This window comes from Amblyomma mixtum, chromosome 4 (genome assembly GCF_055824585.1).
Source record: "Amblyomma mixtum isolate Tamu chromosome 4, ASM5582458v1, whole genome shotgun sequence".
Taxonomy (NCBI): Eukaryota; Metazoa; Arthropoda; class Arachnida; order Ixodida; family Ixodidae; genus Amblyomma; species Amblyomma mixtum.
In genome coordinates this window covers 51,570,809-51,594,574 of record NC_143015.1, presented here as the reverse complement: position 1 = coordinate 51,594,574, position 23,766 = coordinate 51,570,809, and the positions used below count along the sequence as shown (strand labels likewise).

Genomic DNA, 23,766 nt, shown 5'->3' with positions numbered 1-23,766 from the left:
CCAAACTAACGCTAGGCACTCCCTCTCGATTGCGCTGTATGCTGCTTCCCTGGGGAGCAATTTTCTGCTCGCGTATGCCACCGGGTGAAGCGTTCCGTCGTGCCGCTGCATTAGTACCGCGCCAAGGCTGGTATCAGAGGCGTCCGTGCGCAGCACAAACTGTTTGGAGAAGTCTGGCAGCCGTAGTATCGGAGGGCTTGAGACTCGTCGCTTGAGCTCTTCGAAGGCTTCCTGATGGGCCGGCGTCCACCTTACGACGTTCCTCTCTCCTTTTCTCGTCAGCTGGGTGAGGGGCTCGCTTATTCTTGCATAGTCGGGTATGAAGTCGCGGTAATACCCCGACAAGCCAAGGAAAGCGCGTACCTGACGCTTTGTTCGAGGAGTTGGCGCCGCCTGTATCTTGTCGAGCGTTTTCCCGAGTGGTGCCAGCTCACCTCTGCCAATGCGATGCCCGAGGAACTCGATGCTTTCCATCCCGAATTCGCATTTGCTTGGTCGTACTGTCAGGCCGGCCATCTCGATTCTCGCAAACAGCTGCCTCAGCCAAGAAAGATGTTCCTTCCACGTAGCACTGACAACGAGGACATCATCATAGTAGTGCTGCACTCCGGGAATTCCCTCCACCACTCGTTGCATCAATCTTGAAAATACTGCCGGGGCAGTTTTTATGCCGAACGGCATAAACCGGAATTGAAAGAGACCCGATGTCGTTGAAAACGCCGTTTTGGGCTTGGACTCCTCAGTCAATGGGATTTGCCAATATCCTTTGGCAAAGTCTACCTTTGAGAAGTATTTCTTCTCTCCAGCTGCAGCGAAGACCGCGTCCGCTCTGGGCATTGGCTCCGAATCGGCAACCAGGACGTCGTTAAGGCGTCGGAAATCAATGCAAAGCCGGTTCGTGCCTTCAGGTTTCTTCACCAAGAGGACCGGTGAATTGTAGGGTGACTGGGTCTTCTCGATTGTTCCCAGTCGCTCCATATGCTGAATCTCTCTTCCTACGGCTTCTCTCGTCGAAAACGGAAGTGGGTATTGTCTTACCTGGACCGGAGTGCGGGTAGTGAGGTCTAACCGGCACTCGGCCCAGTCCGTCTTGCCCGGGACGTCGGAGAAGATGCGAGAGTGTTCTGAAATCACTTCTCGGAGCTGTCTCCGTGGATCCGCCGTCAAATCATCAGAAAGATTCACATCTCCCTCGGCTTCTGACTGTTCAAGCGTCGGAACAGGAATGGCTCCCTCGCTGTCCGATTCGGTGACGCGGCAGATCCCGTCGCACACACGTTCTGTTGGCTGGCTTTCCCGCTCTTTCTCTCTAGCCTCTTTCTTTAGTCGCAGACTCTCTATTTTTAAACGCAGAATCTCTATCTGACGTTCGTCAGCTGCCTTCGCGGCCGCGCGCTCCTGCTCCGCTCTCTCTCGGGCAAACGCCCGCTCTTCGCGCTGCTTATCTTCGACCCATTTTCTGAGCTCAGTGCCTTTCAGCCCCAACTGGCTACCCATAGCTATCAACCTTTCCAGATCCATGCTTCTATCTCCAAGCACACTTTCAATAACACAGCTACAAGCTCAGCACAAAGCAAATCCTATTGATACACGACACCTCTATAAAGTCGGCACAGTTCAATACCTCAACAAGTCTCCCTCTCAGTTCACCACGTTCCCTTCGCATCAAACGTCCTGTCGCGGACGCCAGTTAATTGTCACGGGTTCGGCGACTAGTCGACATCATCACCGAATCCGGACAATGAGGGGGTGGCCGTTTGATGCCCGGCGTAGCCGGTAAGCAAACGCAGTGACAGACCGAGGCGTGCTAAGAGGTAACAACAACAAAACAACGCTTATAGTTTCAATTGAACAATGCGGCAGCTTTTACAGACACATAATTTACAGTCTACAAAACAATTGCGGAAAGCGCATAACAGTAAGCACACTGAATTAAGTTATACATTGAATATTTCTACACAGGTCAGAACACAAGTGAGAGGCCAATTAGATAAGTCGATCAAAACTCAGGAGGTGAACAAACATACAGTAAACCGGGAAGCGCGGCTGCAGTCCATCCCAAACACGCAGTCAGTGCGGCCCCCGAAGGCGACGTCCGTCCAGGGCAGCTTGCGGTTTCGAGGATGCGGTGCGGCGGCTCGGAGACCCGGGAGTTCGCGGCGGCAGCGTTTCCACCGACGAGCGGACTGACGTTCGTTTCCATACGGCCCCCTTTTAAAGCCCTCGGGCGCTAGCGAGCGAGCACTCGCGGCGCCACAGCGTCGGCGTCGAAAAAACAAAACACCAAAAAGCGCAACGAGAGCACGTAGGCACCTACACTTTGACTCTGCATGGCCGCCATCTTGGAGGAGGAAAAAATTAACGCACAACTAAAAAGAAGCCCCAGGCTTCGACTCTCGATTCGGTGACCTTGGAAAGGCAAAAAAGTAAAACACAACCAAAAAGCCAGTCACGTAGGCCGCAACTTCTTTCCCGCTAATGGTCAGCTCTAGACCGGCAGTATCGGGGACGAGTTTGAGCCGCCTCCGCTTTCGCAACGCGAGGGGTTGTCTACATAACTGAAAAAAACGTGCATGCATTCTTGCTCTTCCCGAGACACATACAAAGAAACGCGGACGCATTAGTTTTATACAAACAAAAGTAATTTACAGGCTGCCGCCACTTCAGTGACACCATGCCTGAGGCAAAGAAGGTACTGCACCTCATGCGTGGTGTTAAAGAGCTCCTCTTCGCTTGTCTCAGATATGACTCTCCAAGAGGAGTCGTCGACTTCGCCAAAGAAGCCACGGATCTGAAACGTTCCTTGGACCGCAGTGCGGAGTATGGTCGTCAGGGAAGTGTTTCCGCTGCCGACTACTCTGCGTCCGGGTCAGTCCCCGAGGACTAGGCGTTTCGGGAGCTTGTGCGGAGTGTGGTCCGCGAAGAACTGCGCAACCTGCGCTTAGATGCTCCACCTGAAAATGCTGCAGCTGTAGCCACGGCCTTGCGTTATGAAATTCTGCGAATGGTGCAGGCGCGATCGCAATTAGGGCCGGAGCCGCATGCCATGAGCTGCAGCGAAGGCCTAGGGACACCACAGCCGGAGCCGTACACCATGAGCTACATCCAAGGGCTATGGAGGCCTACCCCGATGGCGCATGCATTCCGTCCTGCTGTCGAACCAACGCAGGGGTACCTTCCCAACGTGGAGCTGCGTTCTACGAAAACCGGACGTTTGGCGCACACCAAACAACCGGCCGCTATGCTACCACTGCGGGGAGCCAGATCATGTGCTGTGCAATTGCCCATGCGGGTGTATGGGCTTAAAAAGGTTTCCACCGCTCGCATCTCGACTGCGCTGTGGTGAGAGACAGCAGGACATTTAGCAGTACCTGACCGATGATATGCTGTCGTCGACACCGCCATAATGTGTCTAGATTGCCGTCTCCAAGACGGGCTGCTGAGCCCAGCCGCGGATCATCCTCTATTAAATTCTGAGGCACCTCCCCAGCCGGGAAACTAACGACGACGTCGTCCTGGGGTAAGACCTAATGCTGCAGTTCGATTTTAAGTGCCTTGAAGATTTCGTCGCACCTCTTTGGCGCTACACCTTATGGTGGCAACGCCTGTGGCGGCCGCGTTTGGGAATTCCACGGCTATGGCGGTCCCAGGCCAAGTCACGGGCTACGGTCCCACCTCCCTAATTATCGTTTATATGGAAACTGTGAAAATTGAGGAGCCTCTTCCTCGCAAGAAAGAATATCTTAAAGACATCGCGTATGGCGCGGATGGAAAAAGACGAAGGCCTCCGGGGACGCCAACGTGGATGCCGGCCAGCAACGGGTAGCCGGACGCTCTGCGCATGCGCAGGGAGAGAACGTGCCGCGCGTAGCTGTGCAACAAACCAAATAGCGCCGGTGGCGGCCGCCGCACACGCCCAGCATCAGAATAGAAATAATTATCGTGGTGCTCAAGCCACGGGACACCATCGACCTAAAGGCCAGCTTAGGTCGTGGTCTAGACGGCGGTGCTGTTCACAGCATCCTAGAGGACGCGGAAAGGGTTGGACTTGCAATGTGCTCTGCGACACCATGCTGCCGGTTGCAGCCCACAAGCTACTATTCCGGGGCACCCCTAAGCTCTCCGGAGACTTCTGCTGGGGGTCATTACCGTCTCCCGGAGGAGACGTCCGAAAGTGTAAAGACAAAACTCAGCGAGAACCCCAACGTGGTGCCTGGGCGCAAACTGGAAAAATCCGAGATTGCTGTGGTCACTTTTGTGGGGACAAGGGTGCCACGGACCGTCCTCTATATTTGCGGGCGTCTCCCCGTCCGCTTTTGCGCAAAGACGATACCTGTCTGGCCCTGCTGTGATTGGTGGGGCATCGGGATGACGCCTGCCCACGGCCGCAGGGTGGCCGCTGTGGACGCTGCGGGGCTCAGGTTGCTGCTGCTTCTGGCGGCGGCCTAGCTAAACATCAGTGCTCTCCGTGCTGCCTCATCTGTGGAGGCAGCCATCCGACCGGGGCGACTGGCTTCGCGGGCAAGTAACGCAAGTTTATCAAGCCGGGACCTCCACCCATCCCAACCCAGAAGCAGACGCTGGGATCCAAAATGGCCCGACACCCAAGGCTGGATCCAAGGAGGTTCCCGCACTGCGTACGCGGTGGTAAATTTGGCTCTCCTTGACGCTGGGCGCTTCAAGGCCCTGTAGTGTAGAGCCGAGCATTTGAAGGACCGGGTGGCAGCCCTCCCGAACCAAGTCATGATTGTGGTCTCCGACTCCTTTCAGGACAGGTCCAGGTCCGTATTAGCTGAAATGCTTCCCGAAATTGCGGCCCAGGTGACTGACTCTGTCCTTAAGGTGGTGCAACCCTTGGGTCAGCTCTCAAGTCAAAAGTAGTCTGCTGCGACCCCCCACATCTAAAACATAAAACAGCTCTCCGACAGGCAGCAGAAGAAAGCGGTTCCGGCCCCATGAACACGGCAATGATGCAGCCCCTGGCTGGGTCTGCGCCGCACCGGACCGAGTGGCTGCACAACACCGTAATAATAAAAACATCAATACGGAAGCACAATTTCTCACAAAGCTAGCAAATTAGAATAATTCGAAATCATTCAATTAAACTGCAGGGGTTTCAGAGCCTGGAAAAAACGGTCACACCTCCAGCTCTACCTCCAGTGCCTCGGTGACATGCGGGCGTTTCATGCTCTGCAAGAGCCCGGTAATGATGCTGAATTCTCTGGGTGTAGCTCGTGTCAGAGGGGCCCCTCAACCTGCACCCTGGTGCATAGAGCATACACCGCGATTCAGGTCTATGTTTACCTGGAGACTGAGCAGGAATACACAATGGTCAGGGTTCTGCCTCTCAGGCGAATCGACCCGTCAATACATATACTGCACGTATACTGCCCTCCGCAGAAGCCGCACGTTACTTTCAGCGAAATTTTCTATCGTGCACTCAAACTGAGTGGCAAGGAACCCCTCGTGATAGTTGGGGATTCAAACGCCTCCAGCCCTCACGGGGGCTATAATTCGAAGAAGCCAGGGGACGCAAGCTGGCGGAGCTCATCTCCACCCTTCGTCTTAAGTTGCTCACGGATCCGGCTTGCCCCACTCTTGACGGCAACTCGGTGACCCGTGACACGTGTTCTGACTTATCTCTGGTTGGGAGCACTAGAGAAACTACGTGGTAGAACCTAGGAGATTCCCTAGGCAGCGACCTCTGCTTTCTCCGCATCATGCTGTTGGCGACGGTAGCCCGCATAAACTGTGGACAGGCCAAAATAACCAATTGGCAGCAATTTCCAAATCCTGACCTCCCTCCTGTAATATTCGCCGATGTCTAAGCGGAGTGAGCAACACAGGTCACCAACGTACCGAAAAAACACGCAAACATTTCGCAACACTGACGAGATCTCCACAGCGGATAATCACCTCCTGCATCTGTGGGAGGCTAGCCGGAGCTTAACAAGACGGTGTAAGAGCCAAAAGACGAATAGGAAGCTTACAGCTCGCATTGCACAATTTGCGGAGCAGGCTGCGGCTGATGCTGCACAGCTCACAAACTCCAATGGAACAGAACGCTGCCACTCGGTAGTGCGGCAGATGAGGTCGAAGGGCACTTGGCGTCTCTCAGGCAGCCTCTTTGACCCTTCTCAAATGAAAGAGGAGGCGCAAAAACAGCTCCGGTGGGCTCTGCACAGGCACCAAGGTACGATGGCACAACGTACGGAGACTTTGTGGAGAGGTATCTCTGCCGCACAAATGACGCGGTTAGGCCAGAGTGCACGTACTCGGGAAAGCCATATCAGCATTTAGGCTCCCCTTTTGCGTGGCATGAACTTAACCCGGCTCTGGCTAAAATGCGCCGAGATGGGGCACCGGGTCGGGACCACATAAGAGTGAAACTGTTGGTGAACCTCTCGGGCAGCATTTGCTACAATGCCTAAATTTCATTTATTTACCCTAAGGGCCCTTTCGGGCATTACATAGGGGGGATCTCAGATCTGGGATGAGTGTCCACACCCTCCCGAATGTAAAACACCGCTTGTAACTTTGATACCCAATGCGGTTGACCTCGTGTGTGGGAAAGCTCATGGAGACGATGGTACGTCATCGCCTCTCTTCATACATTCAGGGAAAGGGCCTGTTTGCAGATAATATGTACGGGTTCCGCCCGCACATGTGTGCACAGGATGTCCTACACCATCTAAACAGGGACATAATAGGACCCATAGCCATGCAACGAAACGACAAGGCCATTCTCGCCCTCGATCTTAAGGGAGCGTTTGACACTGTTAAACATGGTAGCATACTGTCTAACTTGACCACCGCTAACTGCGGGGCGAAGTTCTTTACCTACGTCAGAGACTTTCTTTCTCCGAGAAAGAAACTGCTCCGGATCGAGGAGTTTACGGCCCCTACGCTAGGGTTACATGGGGTACGTCACAGGGGGCGGTGTTATCACCGCACCTTTTCAACATCGCCATGATGCACCTGCCCGGCCAACTGGTTCGGGCGGAGGGCACAAAACACGCGCTCTACGCCGACAATATTACAATCGGAAGCACCCAGGGGAGCCGTGGGGAGATGGAGGACCTCCATCAGCAGGTCACCTCCATAGTCGGTGCATATGCTGCCGACTATGGCCTCCAATGGGCTCCCGCCAAATCAGAGCTTTTTATTTATCAGAACAGATCAGAAGGACAAAACGCCTGTACATATATCTCTGTCGGGCGGTCTCATAAGAGAAATGGCCGAACACCGGTTCCTTGGTCTGTTCAACAATAACAGGCTTAGGCTGGACTCCACTAGAGCGAAACTCAAGCGCCTAGGCGAACAGGTATAGGCGCATGATCCACCACGTTTCAAACAAGCGGGGTGGTCTGCGGTACAGGGACGCGCTACGGCTCGTCCATGCCTTCGTCAGCAACCGGATCTTCTACGCAGTGCCGTACCTACGCACTAGCAAGCAAGAAGACGAACGCATTGACGCCATCATCAGGAAGGCAACAAAGCGAGCACTGGACCTCCCGGTGACTGCATCGAACTTTCCACTGAAGGCGTTGGGGCTGGTATAGAGCTATAGGAGTGGCAGAAGGTCCACCTCGTGAACCAATAAACGTGGCTGTCGCAGATGGCTCCTGGGCGACGCCTGCTAAACCGCTTATACACTTAACACACATGCATACCAGAAAGGACGGAGAACATCCGGGTGCTGGGTCGCTCCGCTCCCGCGTAACACGGTCATGACTTCACATGAATGCACACGCTAAGCGCGGGTTCGCACGCCTGAAAGGCAGTAGGGATATAAAGAGGGCGACTACTACGTGGACATCACAGGGCCGCGGCCCACGGGATTCTACACGGCAGCCGTAGTCCACCGGGGAATGAATGTCGATGGGCTATGTTTTCGGGCCTAAAAGCCAACGCGAGCGGAGGAAGATGCAATAACTCTCGCTACGGTTATTACAGTCTCTCACCGGGCCCCTGAATAGTATATTACAGGGGAAATATCTCCTTTTGCCTCCCAACTTCTAAGACGGGCTACCGCCGATCCAACTCGCACAAGACTGCAGCCTACAGTTCTGCGTAGATTACAGACGTCTCAAGAACGTTATCAAAGAGGGTGTCTATCCGCTGCCGCGCACTGGGGACTCCTTTGACCGGCTCCGCCAATTCACCTACTTTTCGGCACATGTCTTGCGTAGCGGTTACTGGCAGCTCGAGTTCGGCGACGTGACAAAGAAACGACAGCCTTCGTTACTGCTAAGGGACAGTACGAATTTAAGGTGCTTTCTTTCGGCTCGTGTTAAGCCCCGGAAACATTTCACTGTATGATGGACACCGTGCTATCTCACCTGAGAACGCAGTCCTTCCTTGAGTATCTCGACGACGTCATGGTTTTCTTCGACATGTTAGACGAGCAGCTGAAGCGTTTGCGGGCTGTTTTCGAATCAAATCCCTCCGTGATTCTGTGTCTCGAACCTGAAGAGCGCCATTTCGCATTTAGGGAGCTCAAGTTTCTTGGCCACATTGTGAGCACTCAAGGCGTTAGCCCCGACACAGAAAAGACGGCCACCGCTGCTGCATTTCCCCAGCCAACAGATAAACGCAGCTTGCGTAGTTTTCTGGGACTTTGCGCCTCTTATCTGAGGTTAGTTCAAAACTTTTCCAAGCTCACTGAGCTGGTAACTAACCTCACGAAAGACGCCGAAGTATTCTTCTGGAGCCAGAATCAGGAAAAAAACACTACACAGAACGTAAGACCCGCCTCCAATTTGCGGCTATGTTTTGCTCCTTCGGCGAAGAGGCAGTCATGGAACTCTACACAGATGCCAGCAACGTTCGCTTCGATGCGTTGATTGTGTAGTGGCAAGACGCTGTAGAACACCTGATCGCATACACAAGGCGCACTTTGTTCAGTTCCGAAATTAACTGTTCTACCACGTGAAATGAGCGTCTGGCTACTGTATGGGTAGTCGCGAAATTTCGTTGCCCGTGCCTGTGCGGCCGCCCGCTTCGAGTCGGGAGCGATCATCATTCCTTCTGTTCCCTTGCGATCCTGAAAGATCCATCGAGGCGGCTTGCTGGCTAGAGCCACTTCTTGGAAGAGTTCGACGTCAAAATCGTGTAAAAGTCAGTTGTGTCAATGCGTGTGGTATAGTCGCTGAATTCCCGTTATGTGTCTACATCATAAAAAAACATAAAATTCGTTGGTATTTGCTCTATTATAGATCCGAACGACGCCATTTTACTAAAATGCCACGCAGTGAAGTCTACTTAGTGGGCTTTCAAACGTGTCTTTCTGGCTTTCGATTTGGAAACCGCAATGCCGCTTCATAAAATATATTAAAACTGGGCGTGCCTCCGGTGTTAATTGCCTCTGGAAACAACAAAACCCCTTTTTGATACAACTGGAGACGTGTTGTGCTAGTTACTTCAAGTCCCGGCAGGCGCACAATTGTGTACCTACGCACCATATTTTTGCATGATCAATGCTACCGAACTACGAAGGTAACCTTTTAGCGTGTTTTTGTCCTTCGCATGTAGTCCTCCTTGGTGTTCTTTGCGCTTACAAGCGGGGCTGTATTGGTCGATGCGGGCTTTCTCAAAGATAAAGTCTGAATAATTGATCAGCTTTGAAAGATTGTTTCTTCAGACAAGGGCATTATAATACTTCAGGAAGGAACTTTCAATACTGATGCGCGCTACGCGTGGTTTGGCTGCTGATGATTTCTGATGACTCAAGAAAATCCACTTCAATTTCTTTATACATTAAAGGCATTAACAGGCACCTGTCTACGCGTCTTGCACTCAGGAGCTGCCAAAAATATACACTGACGTAACAAAACAGAGAAAAAAGGTAGAAAGTCATAGTTTCGTCCTAAGATGTTTATTTCGCATGCTTAAAAGAAGTAAATCACATTTTCTCGTCGACCATCGCGTGAGGCGGGTTTACTCAGAGGCGATAGAACTCACGAACACTGCTTCTTTTTATAAAGAACGTACTTCTGAGGCCCGCAGTACTTTTTAAAAGCTTCCACGCATTCTTTTGGCACGGAATCCTTGAAATCTCTTTTTATCCACAGTAGGCAATCTGCGAAAAGCAAAATATCTTGCATTATTGACAGTTGATCTCTTCTTCTTTTTTCACAACACAAATGTAAAACGCAAGAAGCAAGTTGATGTTCCTGCGAAAAAAAATTTTTACGTCCTTCTGAAATTTTTTGCGCAAGCCGTTGTGATGCAACTCTTACTCTTGTGAGGTCGCTGCAAGTCTGTTGATGGCAAGCAGCCAGTAACATAAAGCGGGGCATAGATCATATCCTGGCCGCCAGTACGACGTCACGAAGAGGCTAAACGCGTTCTGTTATGCAGGACAGAAAAACAGCTTCATAGGAGAAATTAGTGCCTACATAAGTTTCCACAAAACAATAACTCAGAAAGGTGCACGTGGCGAATATCAGAATTCCACTGCAGCTAATCAATTGAAGTCTTTGCCGTATCTGAAGTTCACTCTACGCGGTGACGGTAATTGACGAGGAAAGGGCTGCAGGGCAGACTTATGTTCTAGCTCTCAATGAGACTGTAGGACAGTTACATGTGCTGGGAGAACTGAGATATGCAGGATGTTCCCCTAATATATTGGCCACTGGCACCATCAGTCCAACGTTACCATGCCAGAAAGTCTGCTAGCTCGTTATGAAGATTTTATGCTGGTGCTTAATATACAGTTAGGCTCATTAAACCGAAGGACGCTGTAACGAAGGGAGCAGGGGGGTGCCAGAGTAACGACGACCAGAAAGCCAGCGCGTGCGCTCGCGGCGGCAAATTTTGTCGTGCGAGCCAAGTACATTCTACCTATATGCACAACTTTTCTGCCCAACCATATGAGGACAATTAGTCATTGTAAGCTGCAAAAATTTTAGAACAGGGTATTACTGCGACTAGGACATGCAAGAAGGAATAATTTAGAGAAGGTCATTATGTTACTGTTATTGAAGCTGTACCTGGGTGCTCCCTCAGGATAGTTTACCGGCGTCTGGGCACGCGGAAACGTGCTCAGAAGACGATGCAGCAGACGACGTCGCTTCGCCAAACATTACTATTGGCTGCGCGGTCGGCCAAGGGCTCCCAGCAGCCTTTGCGAATTAAAGTGACCTCCGGCACACTTTTCATCATTCAGCTGAGACAACAAGGGCCTCACCCGTGCCCTCACCTAAGCTTTCCTCCTCCATGCAATGAGAACTCAGAGCCATAGAGATAGAGCGCGCCATCTCTTGGCGGTGCCGCGTACTCCAGGCGCCCATAGATCCGGTGGCTGCCGAATGCCGCCGCCAGTATGAGTCACTGGATATTTTTTTCATAGTAGGGCTTCTTTTTGCCCATGCCGCCGGGGTTGGAAGGAGACACAGAGAGTGAACTTTATTTGCCTTCAGATTTAAATCTTATAGAAGCTTCCTCTATGCAAACCTCTAAACTGCTTTCTTCTCTCAGATAGGTTTTCTAGCTTTTACATGTATGTATGTTCCTTCTCTTTCTGTGCATTCTTTGCAGTGTTTTTTAGAGACTTTTTGTTTTTACCTTTTCTTTTATCCAGGACTTCATTTGGGATAATCGTTTGATACTTGGATGTCCTTCTAGCGTTGGTTGGAGAGGATCTTATCAAGGTAAAAAGCATCACTCAATTACTCATTTTCATACATGATCTGAATGCTAGCTGCACCATAAATGTCATAATAACGTGCCTTTACTGCCAGTATCGGCCAACCGCAATAACTTTCAAATAATCAACCTTAGGTGGCGAATTTGCTGATCCACCTTTCGATTCATTTCATGTGACTTACGAGTGCCACCGGGAAGTGGGAATCGGCCTAGAAAGCAGGTCTTTCTGTCGTAGTAATAACCTTGGGCTGTAGTAGTAATTGCACCATCTGAAAGGGAGAGAAATGTTCATTGCTATGGCTAGATCAGAGCCATGTAAATGGAGTCCAGTGGATTAAAGCAAACGTCGTTAAGCTGACTCCGGTCGGTAAAGAGTTTCAACAACAAGGATTTCTTCCTCAGTCCTCCGCAGTTGGCCTGATAACCGATCTTCATGTAACCCAAAAAAGAATAAATAGTCAAATTCACTCCATAGTGCAGACATCACTCGCCTGGGATAACTGCTATTTGAAGAAGCTGTGTATTTAATCAACTCGATTTCTTAATATTTGATGCACACTGGCTTTGCCTCTCCTGTTCCAGTGCACGAAATGCCACTCTCGAAACAAACCATCATTCTTTGTTATAATAATGTGCTCCCCCCCCCCCCCCCCCCCAGAAAAACACTGTTATTTTTTTAAATTTCTATCACTGAGCAGCGAAAAAAGCAAAAAATAGCTGTGTACGAATGAAATGAAGGACAATGCTAAAATAGGAGTAGGGAAAGCTCCAAAGAAGAGGGGTCAAGTAGAGGCTGCGACCCAGAAATCATCACAAGTACAAATGTCAACACAAAAGGGTGGCACCGAAGAATATTCAATAAAAAAGAACTGTAATAAGAAAGAAGCAAAAGACGACATCTAGTACTTGAAAAACTGCAGCCCGATCGTCTTACGGTCTGTTGCGTATATGGACTTAGTTAGCTATTCGTTAACAAAGTTGCTACAATCGTAGATTTCAATCAACCAAATGATTAGGCTGGCTTTCGTAAAGAATGCTTGACAGTCGACCACATTCGCATTATCAGAGAGGTGGTGAGAAATGGCGGAATATAACAAACATTCATGTATTTCCTTCATAGATTACGGGCAAGCATCTGAGTCAGTCCAACGGCAAGCGGTCATTAAGGCATTGCAGAATCAGTGTTTAAAAGGGCTTTGTGTAAAAGCACTGAAACATATCTATAACGAGTGCAGAGCTGCTATAGCCCTCTGTGAAGTCAACAATAAAATTTAGATCAGGAAGGGTGTCTGGCAGCGAGACGTGATCTCGGCAATGTTGTTCACAGAGTGTTTACAGGATGTATTCGCAGTATGTATTGCCAAAGCGACTAAAAATAGAAATTCCATCATTCCTGGCCGAGATCAAACCCGCGTCTTTCGGGTCAGCAGTCGAGCGCCAGAACCAGTGAGCCACCGCAGCGGCAAAGAAGAGGCAATGGAGAATACCTTACAATATTGTATTGGCTGATGACATTGCTTTGCTAAGTCACTCAGGAGACGGAATGCACAGCGGGCTCACACCAGACCGGTGAGCCTGAAAATTTATATTGTCACGTAGTGGTGACTGAAGTCCGGCGAACAGGAAAACAACGAGGATGTCTTCGAAACGGAACTCTTTATTCGGGCTGACTTGCGCCCGCAAAAAACTGAATCACTTGGTGGCGGCGTAGCAACAAGCGTGCTCGGCGGTCGTCGAACGCGCCGCTGTCGGCCGTGCTCTTTTTAAAGCCGACAGCAAATCTTCGAGATAAAGCTTTAGAAGTTACTAGAACATTCTGGCACAAACTAGAGTCGGCTCCGTCCGGATGCGATCCATCGAGATAATTCTAGGCGCGTCTTGCGTCACAAACGAAGCGATAAAGCGGCGTGCCGGCAGCCTTGAAGCATGAACAAATAAACACAACAAACAAACGCTACAAAGACTCGCGGCAATATCCAGCAAATGAAAGTAACGTTGAACCGTCTCAAAAGGAGACAGCAGTTTGCATTTGGCAGCGAGATGTTAGAAATGGTTAGGGAATACGTTTACAGTGGGTCTGAAAATTGAATATGCTGTAAACCAAAGCAACGCTGAATCGTCTTAAATGGGGGCAGAGGTTTAGAACTCGTAGCCAGGTTTTGGGAATGGTTAAGGAAGACGTCTACTCAGGGCACGTACTGGCCGCTAATTCGGATCATAAGAGGGAAATAACTAGAAGAATCAAAATGCCTTGGGGGACATATGGTAGATTGTCTCAAATCATGAATGGCAGTTTTCCAACATCCCTCAAGAGAAAAGTAGAAACAGCTGTATCTTGGAGGTACAAACCGATGAGGCTCAAAAGTGGAGGCTAACGAAAAGGGTTCTACTTAAATCGAGGGCAACGCAGCGAGATATGGAAAGCAAAAATGATAGGTGTAAATTGACAAACAGGGAGAGGGTAGATTTGGTGAGAGAAAAAAACACAGCTTAATGACATCCTAGCAGAAATAAATAAGGGGAAATGGGCTTGGGCAGGTCATGTAATGCGAAGCAATATTACCGATGGTCCTTATGAGTGACGGAGTGGATTCTAAGAGAAGGCAAGCGTGGCAGGGAGCGGCGAAAAGTTAGGTGGGCGGATGAGATTAAGAAGTTTGCGGGGCAGTTAGGGCTCAACTTGCACATAACAGGGTTAAGTATGGAAATATAGAACTGTGCCCCCCCACCCCCCGGAGTGGGCATACTCAGGCTCATGATGATGACGATGATGATGATGGACACGTGTCTTCAACAATGAATTATTGAGGACAAAAGAGCGCAATTATATAAAAAAGTGTTAGTGGACAGTTTTAGCGTAAGGACGGACACGATTATGCTTTTTTGCAAATTCAAGCTGGAAAGTTAAGCTTCTGTGAAAAATATACTGTAAAAATTCCGTAATATGCATGGAAGAGATCGCTTGGTGAACGATGCCGCTCAGTGAAAGTCTAGATTTGTAGTACTTAATGTAAAAAGGTCGAAAAAATTATTAGGGACAAGACGAGCGTCGCAATTGCAGTTACAAATACGTATGATAAGGTTTATTCACAGCATAAAGCAATACACACCACAAGGGCATAAAACTAAGTAGAGAGTTATTTGCTCAAATTGTTTTATTCCTCTACCATCTCTTCTTTCAGATAAAATGGGACGTGTTCCGAGATCGTGCTGCTACAGAAACATGACTTCAAATGCTTTCAACATGACTTTAAACCATGAATTGAAATAATCAGCCCTTAGCAACAAAAACATAAAAAGTCGAGTTGCTGTCCGAACGTCCGCGCATTTCAGGTGAACTAACGAAACTAATCTCTCGTGGACACATTCTTCAAATATAAGATTGATGTCATACTGCTTACAGAGCGCAAAGCGGATCAAACTGTGGCCAAACACAGAATTTTCAACCACTGGTGTAGAATAATGAGCAAAAAGAAGAGCTTGATGTCAATTTTATGCTCAAAAACGTTTCCCGCAAAATGCAAAACGCTCCAGTGAAAGCAAAGTACTGCATCAAAATGGGTTGCAAATGTCTCAGTAGGAATCAGGATCACTGCGGGCCCCAGAAATAAATACTCACCTTTGCAGGGGGCGAAACCATACTTCAAAGAGTCGGTCGTAGTAAGGTTATGGCAGTAACTCACGTCATTCCTAAAGAAAAAAATAAAAACATATTTGTAGTGAAAGAATTAAACTACTATCACACATTTTCCACGAACGCGTTGCAAGAGTCAACCGGCACGAACTCTCCAAGACGGCTGCCAAGCACAAATAGGTGCGCAAATATTTTGCTTGATTTTTTCGCACCGTCACCATTCGCGATGCGCAGGAATAGTAAGTAACTAAATATCTGCATTTCATTTATTACAAACAGCACCGCCCATATTTTGACGTTCTCTTGTACGTAGTATATTCACTGGGTGCTCTTCAAAGATATTTTTTTTTCATCGAGACATTTGGGCAAGTGTTAACAACTCGAATAAAGCAGTTGCTTTGTGTAGACGTAGTTTAGACACACTTTTACGCTGCATGTCGAAGCATGTGGTGGTGTATGACGGCATGAACAGTTTTGCACTTATAATGGATCATCGCCTGCACTAAATCTCAGCTCTCCTGCGTGAAATTATGAAGCAGGCAGCGGCATTTCTTGAGTACAAATTAACCACGAAAGTGTTTTTTTAACACGGATCCTTTGAAGTATTTCGCTACACAGCGCACTGTATGCCGCCTCAGGATGGCCAAAATTAAAGCGAGGCAGATGTCCCCATTAAGTCTGCGGCGTCCTGTTTGAACACACCTTGATGGTCTCTAAAACATCCGGTAATAAAAAAAGTGTTGCTCGACAAGAATAAAAATTTTAAACTTGATCAGCAATGCTGCAAATGTGCTTTAGTTGCGAAATTTTCTCTTTCAAATGGTGCTTATTCACTTGGTAGGCTGCTATCTTCGAGTTCTCACATCTCTCTTTTCTTACGAATGCAATATGCCTCTGGAATACGCTTTTCATAGTCATGCTTTGAGGAAACTGCCAATTGCGTATCACAGAGAAGTAGTAAGATATATCAATCACCGTCCAACGTACCCTGGCTGTCCGCCCTGGCCCTTATAATGATAAACAAAAATAGCGAATAGGTCTTCCGGTTCAAAAGCCACTCTAGTGCAGGTCAAGCATTTCTCTCTTGGATCGTCAACTGAACTGTAGAGTGCAACACCTTCGTCCAGAAGTCCAACCGCGTCCACCAGAAGGGCGGTATTCTGCTCCTAGAAAAGAAAAAGATAAAAGTCCAGCGTTTCCTTGCGTCTTTCCCCACAAAAACATTTCACAGAAGTCTGGCAGTAAGTTGGACGGAAAGAGTGAGCTCCATGCAAGCTTCTGACTCACTAATCATACACATAAAAAACGACGCAGTTCTGGAACTGAACCGCCACCCCACAATCAGCCATAAACTGTTTAAGATTTGAAAAATATGTGGCAGCTCCTATGTTGAAGAAGTGGATGGGGTGACGGAGTATCATTTATTTCTTAACAAACGTTGAAGTTTCATCTTGAACTAAGGTATTTTACGGTCTATCGTCGTTGAACGTCCCAAAGCAACTAAGGCTATGAGGGACGCCATAGTGAAGGGTTCCAGAAATTTCAGCCGCCTAGGGGTAGTGGTTTGGAATTACACCACCCGCACAGAAGCCAAAATTCCCATCATCGATTGACTCTAACATAATGGTGGATATCGGTATTGGCCATTTTATGCATTTGAAAGTTCAGACACAAGAAATAACATTTATAAGATTTTTACAATTCGCCAAGATAATTACTTAATAAACATGAGTGGTTTATTTATTTATTTCAACAAAACACCCCTAAAGGCCCCCAGTTCGAGGGTATTACATGGGGGGGGGGAGGGTACAGGCATGTAATGGGCACTAAGCAACTAAATCACAACTTAAATAAACTACAACAAAACAGATAACAGGTTATGAGTTATTGCAAGGAAAATACAAAACACAAACTTAAAGACTGATGTGTAAAGGGGAAAAACAAAAATATGAACAGAACAGCAGAGCAGAGCAGTAATGTTAATACAAGTTATACAATATCTGCTAACGACGGCATGAAAATAAAACGAGAGTCATCAAGACCGAAACCTTATGCACTAGTACGTTAACAATGTACTCAAAAAATTTAAGCAGAGGTAATGGCAGCCAATAGATTATAAAATTTACCCGCATCAGTGTCTGTAGCAACATGTGATGGCAGAGGGTTCCAGTCAGTTATAGTACGTGATATGAATGAATGTGCATCGTTAGATGTACGACATAAAAAGAACTTGACTTTAAATGGATGGTCCAGCGGTCTAAAATGGAAGAAGGTAAAGGAAAAAGTCATTATGAAGCGTTGAGTGATGACACAGTTATGGAAAAGTTTTAAACGTGCAGCTTTACGACGGAGACATAGATCCTGAAGATCTGCGCGTTTCTTCCAGGCTCTATTCCTGGTATGACGCGAATAATCAGAGAAGATGAAACTAACTGTGCGATTCTGCAACGAATCGATGTTATTTATTAAGTGTGCTTGATGAGGGTCCCAAATAGCCGCAGGGTATTGAATTTTAGTTGAATAAGAGTAGCGTAAGGACGTAAACAGAGGTGGCAGGGAGCATGCTTTAAGTTGTTTTAAGAAACCTAAAGGCAGATTAGCGTATGCAAGAATAAGGTTAATAATAACAGTGTCCATTCGTCGTCATCGTTTTTCTGGAAACACGACAACGCGGAATGCACGCGAGCTCGTCTAAGAAAAAAGAAGCTGAAGTGTGTGGCGCATGATAGCCATAGTAGCTTATGCGCCATAAAACCCCATATAACTAACTAACTAACTGAAGTGTCTGTCAAGCGGATGCTCTGTTTTTGGGCTGATACTGACGTTCGCTGTCATCGCCTTGAAGCTCTCATACTTAGACGTACTCAACCGTGCCCGACGTACTGAACCACGTGTGACATCTGGTGGAGATGCTGGGTAATCGTCGTCTGCATGCCTATTTCGGGGTGGGTAGTCGACAACGATGGCGCTGGACAAACTTCCTCGGTCCAGCGAGACTCCAGGGGCCCAAACTCGGGTTGAACGCCTTGAAGTCGGCGGCTGCCGTGATGTACAGGCGTCACCTGGATGGCAGATGACCCTCGCGGACTTGAGTCTCTGCTTGCTGAGGGACTCCGAGGCATGGAATGCGTTACCCCGCACCTCCACCAGATGTCACGCGTGGGTCAGTACGTCAGGCACAGTTGGATACGTCAAAGTAGGCGACTGCAGCGGACGTCGGTAGCAGCCCAAAAGCGGAGCATTCGCTTGCCAGGCACTTCGGCTTCTTTCTTTCTAAGGCGAACTCGCGCGTTGCCCGCTGTCGTGTTTCCAGAAGAACGATGACGACCAATAGACGGTGTCATTATGATGGTTCCATCAGTGGTCTTGAAGAAAAAGAAGACGCTGTTTGAAATCTAGGCATTCGATTAGTAAAAGAAAAATTTTGTTTTAGAAAAGTTAAGTTGCATGAGCCAGGTAGACCACCATGCTGTTACTGTGTCTAGGTCGGATTGAAGGGCTAGGCGATTTTCGTTAGTATAAATTTTGTGATAAATCACACAATCGTCAGCGAAAATTCTGATTCGGGGAAAAACTGAGTTAGGTAAATCATAAATGAATATTAAGAAATGCAATGGGCCAAGCGCTCATCCTTGTGGAACGCCGGAATGAACTTGGCTGAGAGAAGAATTATGGTTATTGACGGTGGTAAGCTGGAACCTGGAACAGAGAAAATCTAAGTCATGCAATAAAAATAGGGCGTATATTAAGAAGTGTTAATTTGGTTAATAACTGGTTGTGCAGAACCCTGTCAAGCGCTTTGGAAAAATCAAGAAGCATGGAGTAGACTTAAATACCAACATCAACCGATGAATGAAGATCTTGGATGAAACCGGCAAATTGCGTTTCGCACGAGTACCCTTTATGGAAGCCGTGTATTTAAAGAGGATGTTGTCTTGTTCTAAAAAGTTAAATACCTGCGAATGAATCACGTGTTCAATGAGTTTACAGATCGTACTAATTAATGAAATTGGTTGCTGATTTAGTGCTAATGAATGATCACCGGACTTGAAAATTAGCACAACCTTAGCTACGCGCCAGTCACGTGGAACCACATGAGACGAACGAGATTGAGAAAAAATAGCGGACAAGATGCGATGAATACCTTCAGATGAATTCTTGAGTATTTTGTTATTAAAAGCGAGGTGATGAGATGCTGATGTCGTTTTAAGTTTGTTTAGTAAAGATAGGATTCCAGTTTCACTAATAATAATTTCTGACATTGAGGTATTAGAATTATACGTAGTAGCAGGAGATAAATAAACCTCTTCTCGGGTAAAGACTGATGTGACCTTGTCGTTGAGAGCTTGTGCGCATTCAGCCACAGGAACTCTGCCCCACTCGGCATAGGTTAGAGTTATATTACGCTAATTCGAAGGGTTAATTGTCTGCCAGAACTTACGAGAGTTATGCTTAGCACTGACGATAAATCATGGGTGAAGAAATGGCGACGAGCAGATTTAAGCGCCGTCTGATATTCCTTATCGCATACTTTGTAGCCTTGTCAGGAAGAGCAGAGCCAATATTTGTCGGCTTGTTTGTAAGGACACTTCTTATTGTTCAGACGACGAAGGTGTGTATTAAACCAAGGCGCGCTGTTAGTGTGTGGTACCGTGAAAACAGGAATGAATTGGTCGGTAAGCGCAGCAAGTCTTTTTATGAGAAGTTGAAATTGTCCTCACCTAAACGTGTTTCAAAATCCTGAAGAAACTTCTCAGCAAAAACTGAGAACTCAGCGTTTATTTCACCGAAGTTTGCTCAGTTGTATCACCAGATTTGCTTCTTGCGAGTTTCTTTACATGGGGTGTGAAATTAAGCTTTCTGGTGATTATGGAATGATCCGAAAGGCCTTCCAAGAGCGCAATATTAGAACAAAGATAAGGATTATTGGTGAAGACAAGATCCCGAACATTTGCAGAAGTGGCGGAAATACCCATGGGTTAAGAAATATGTTGCTGCAATGAGACGTCAAGGCAATACTGGAGAAAAGGCCGCTTCAGGATCATTAGTTGGAGCAAATAAAGAGGATCAGATAATTGCCGGAAAGTGCAAACCACCTAGAAACAGGAATCTTGAATTCCGAAACCGAACAGCAAGTTCGCTTCAGATTCGACCAAATTCACTTGATTATAAAGTGTTCGTGTCAGGAGGCCGGTATATTACACCAACAATGATATTAGAAGGGCCACATTTCAAAAGAACCCACACTTACTCTAGGCACAGCGCGACTTCAATAAGAACAGTGCTGATCTCTTTCTTAATAGCTAGAATTACACCACCACCCCTAAAACCCACGTGGTCACAACGAAAGATGTTAATTTCGGAATCGGATACAAAAAGGACATTGTCAGGAATTATTTCATTTAGCCAAGTCTCTGTAGCCGCGATGACAGACGAACAGCACGAATTGATTAGAGAAGAAAGAGCCACGTTTTTATAAAGCCGACTTCTTATGCTGTTAAGGAAGTTAGTACCCAAAATAGTGCAGCGCCGTGCGAGTTACCTAGAGGGTGGTTTAACTGTCAATTTCTCACGAGTCTGCGTTAGTTTTGGACATCCGCACAGGGCGACTGGCCTCCCTGTCCAGGAAGTAAGACTCACTATTGATAAACAGTTTACATTAAACCAAACACACTTCGCCATCTTCAGATTTTACTGATTATGCACACTTCGGTAGCTCGCGGCGTTTGTCGCGAACAATTTGAGGGTAATCACGTGAAATACTGAAGTCTGTACTCTTGAGCTTAGAGCTGCAGCTCAGGACAGATTAAACTGCTTTTTCGTTGAACTTGGCAATAATAGTCTATATTTTGCCGTCTGAAAAACGACCTATGTGGTGAGCCTCGATTAATGAAGACACTTTACGAACAAGTTTTTCAAAAGAAAAATCATTAACACGAGGCTAAGAGCCATCCCAAGTTTCAGCTTTATCCTTATCACGAATGCCGTAAAAGAGAACGTTGGACCGGCGGGAACGGTTTTCCAGATCATCAATTTTACCTTGATGGTTTGGCACATCACGAGCGCAGCTTGTGGAAGCTTGAGATGTACGCATTGTCGGATTTTTATGTTCAAGTTCTTCCACGCGTTTAACTAAATATTTAATATCATTATGAAGGTCTGAACTCTGGTTTTTAAGCTGAAGATCATGCACACGTTTAGTTACAGACTGAATTTCCGTTTGCAAGTTTGTATGAATGATGAGTTTCTTATTAAAACTTTCAAGGATGATCGTGTGGCTTGCTTCAAGCCTTTGAACAGCGTCATAAACTAGCTGAAGCTTTTCCTCTTCAGCCTTCGCCATAGAACATGGGTTCGTTTGAATGTCCCCACTCAGAACTAGAAAGCACCGTAAGTACACTGCAACTGCGCGAAAACGGCTGAGGATATAGGGGGGCGGGGGGGCACGACCCCGTTAAATGACAGACATCGTCATCACGGTAACAGGAATAGGATCCTAGAACAAAGCTTTTGACAGCGAAGCGTACTTCGAAATCAAGCTAAGTTTGACTAGTAGTTTTTGTATCATCAGCCTCCTGAATTTCAGCTCCGAAACGCTCAAAATATTGGAAACCCGTGGCAATTCTAGGCTACTCCTTGCGTTTTCGCCTTCGCTGTGGGTTTGCCTCTCAAGTACGCATATGCTCAGCACAGCGGTCAGGCAGAACACTGAGCATATCTGCGTGAGTGTTGCTACTCAATTGGTCGTTCATGACATGATCCTCTTTGAAATTTCAGATTAGCATTCTGCAGATTACAGGAGGGACACGGCTAGTGGCTCCGCTGCTCTGAAGTTGATAAGAATGCTGCCTGGTTGACTCATCTAAGCATCAATGAACGTCTGAGCGCCCTTGAGTGTACGCAGGTCTAACCTTTTATGGGCCTAATAAATTGATAAGTTCAAACTTCAAGCGAGCCGGAACAAATGTCTTTGGCCTTATTTGCTGACACGCATGTTGCGCTGTTTAATATCTAATATTCTTATGTGTTTAACGATTTCAAACATCATTCCACTAAATATGTTCAATTAAACTCTAGTAGTGACGCGCCTTATAAATTAAGACACGTCAGTTACAGAGTACCATTCGTAAGGACTAACTATGGAACCGAAATGCTTTCATATTTAATTCCCAGTCTTCTAAATAAACATACACAGGCCATAGAAATTATTCAGAAATCTGTTTCCCAAATGTCTTTCAATAGAAATGCTAAAGCTTACCTCCTTTTTCGCCCGAATGATTAAAGGGTTGTTCACGCAGGAATTCTTGATTTCCCTGTTTTTCCGTCAGCTCTGTGAATTCTCGTGTTTTTCTTGTTGTGATGTGCCTTGTAAATATTTACTTTAATTATGTAATTGTAAAAGTATGCACCTTACTCCTACTTTTACCATGTATAATTATGTGTTGTTTTTAGTAATGAGAATGTATGAAGTTCTTGCTTCTTTTGCCGCTTGTCCTGAGCATTGTGTCGGGTGCTTGGGCCCCGTCAGGCAGAGTGCATCTGTCTTTTGCCCCTGTATCCGAGACCTTGTTGTCTGAAAAAAAGATCCATCCATCCATCCACATCCATCCATGCATCCATCCACATCCATCCACATCCATCCATGCATCCACATCCATCCACATCCATCCATGCATCCATCCACATCCATCCATCCACATGCATCCACATGCATCCATCCACATCCATCCATCCACATGCATCCATCCACATCCATCCATCCACAACCATCCACATCCATCCATCCACATGCGTCCATCCACATCCATCCATCCACATCCATCCACATCCATCCACATGCATCTATCCACATCCATCCATCCACATCCATCCACATCCATCCATCCACATCCATCCATCCACATCCATCCACATCCATCCATCCACATCCATCCATCCACATCCATCCATCCACATGCATCCATCCAGATCCATCCACATCCATCCACATGCATCCATCCCCATCCATCCATCCACATCCATCAACATCCATCCACATGCATCCATCCAGATCCATCCACATCCATCCACATCCATCCATCCACATCCATCCACATGCATCCATCCACATGCATCCATCCACATCCATCAACATCCATCCACATCCATCCATCCACATCCATCCACATGCATCCATCCACATGCATCCATCCACATGCATCCATCCACCTCCATCCGTCCACATGCATCCGTCCACATGCATCCATCCACATCCATCCATCCACATGCAGCCATCCACATCCATCCATCCACATGCATCCATCCACATGCATCCATCCACATGCATCCATCCACATGCATCCATCCACATGCATCCATCCACATGCATCCATCCACATGCATCCATCCACATGCATCCATCCACATCCATCCATCCACATCCATCCATCCACATCCATCCATCCATCCATCCATCCATCCCATCCATCCATCCCATCCATCCA

General features: G+C 47.4%; 1 protein-coding gene across 1 annotated transcript; it reads right to left on the bottom strand.

Annotated features, from left to right (window-relative positions):
* Window positions 1-9,959: 9,959 nt before the first annotated feature.
* LOC149346483 (uncharacterized) lies at window positions 9,960-18,405 on the bottom strand. Its single transcript, XM_089541350.1, has 5 exons — window positions 18,262-18,405; window positions 16,271-16,449; window positions 15,269-15,339; window positions 11,832-11,918; window positions 9,960-10,081 (listed from the first exon to the last, which is right to left on the bottom strand). The coding sequence occupies exons 1-5, from the start codon at window positions 18,403-18,405 to the stop codon at window positions 9,960-9,962; spliced, it is 603 nt and encodes a 200-aa protein (XP_089397476.1).
* Window positions 18,406-23,766: the final 5,361 nt, after the last annotated feature.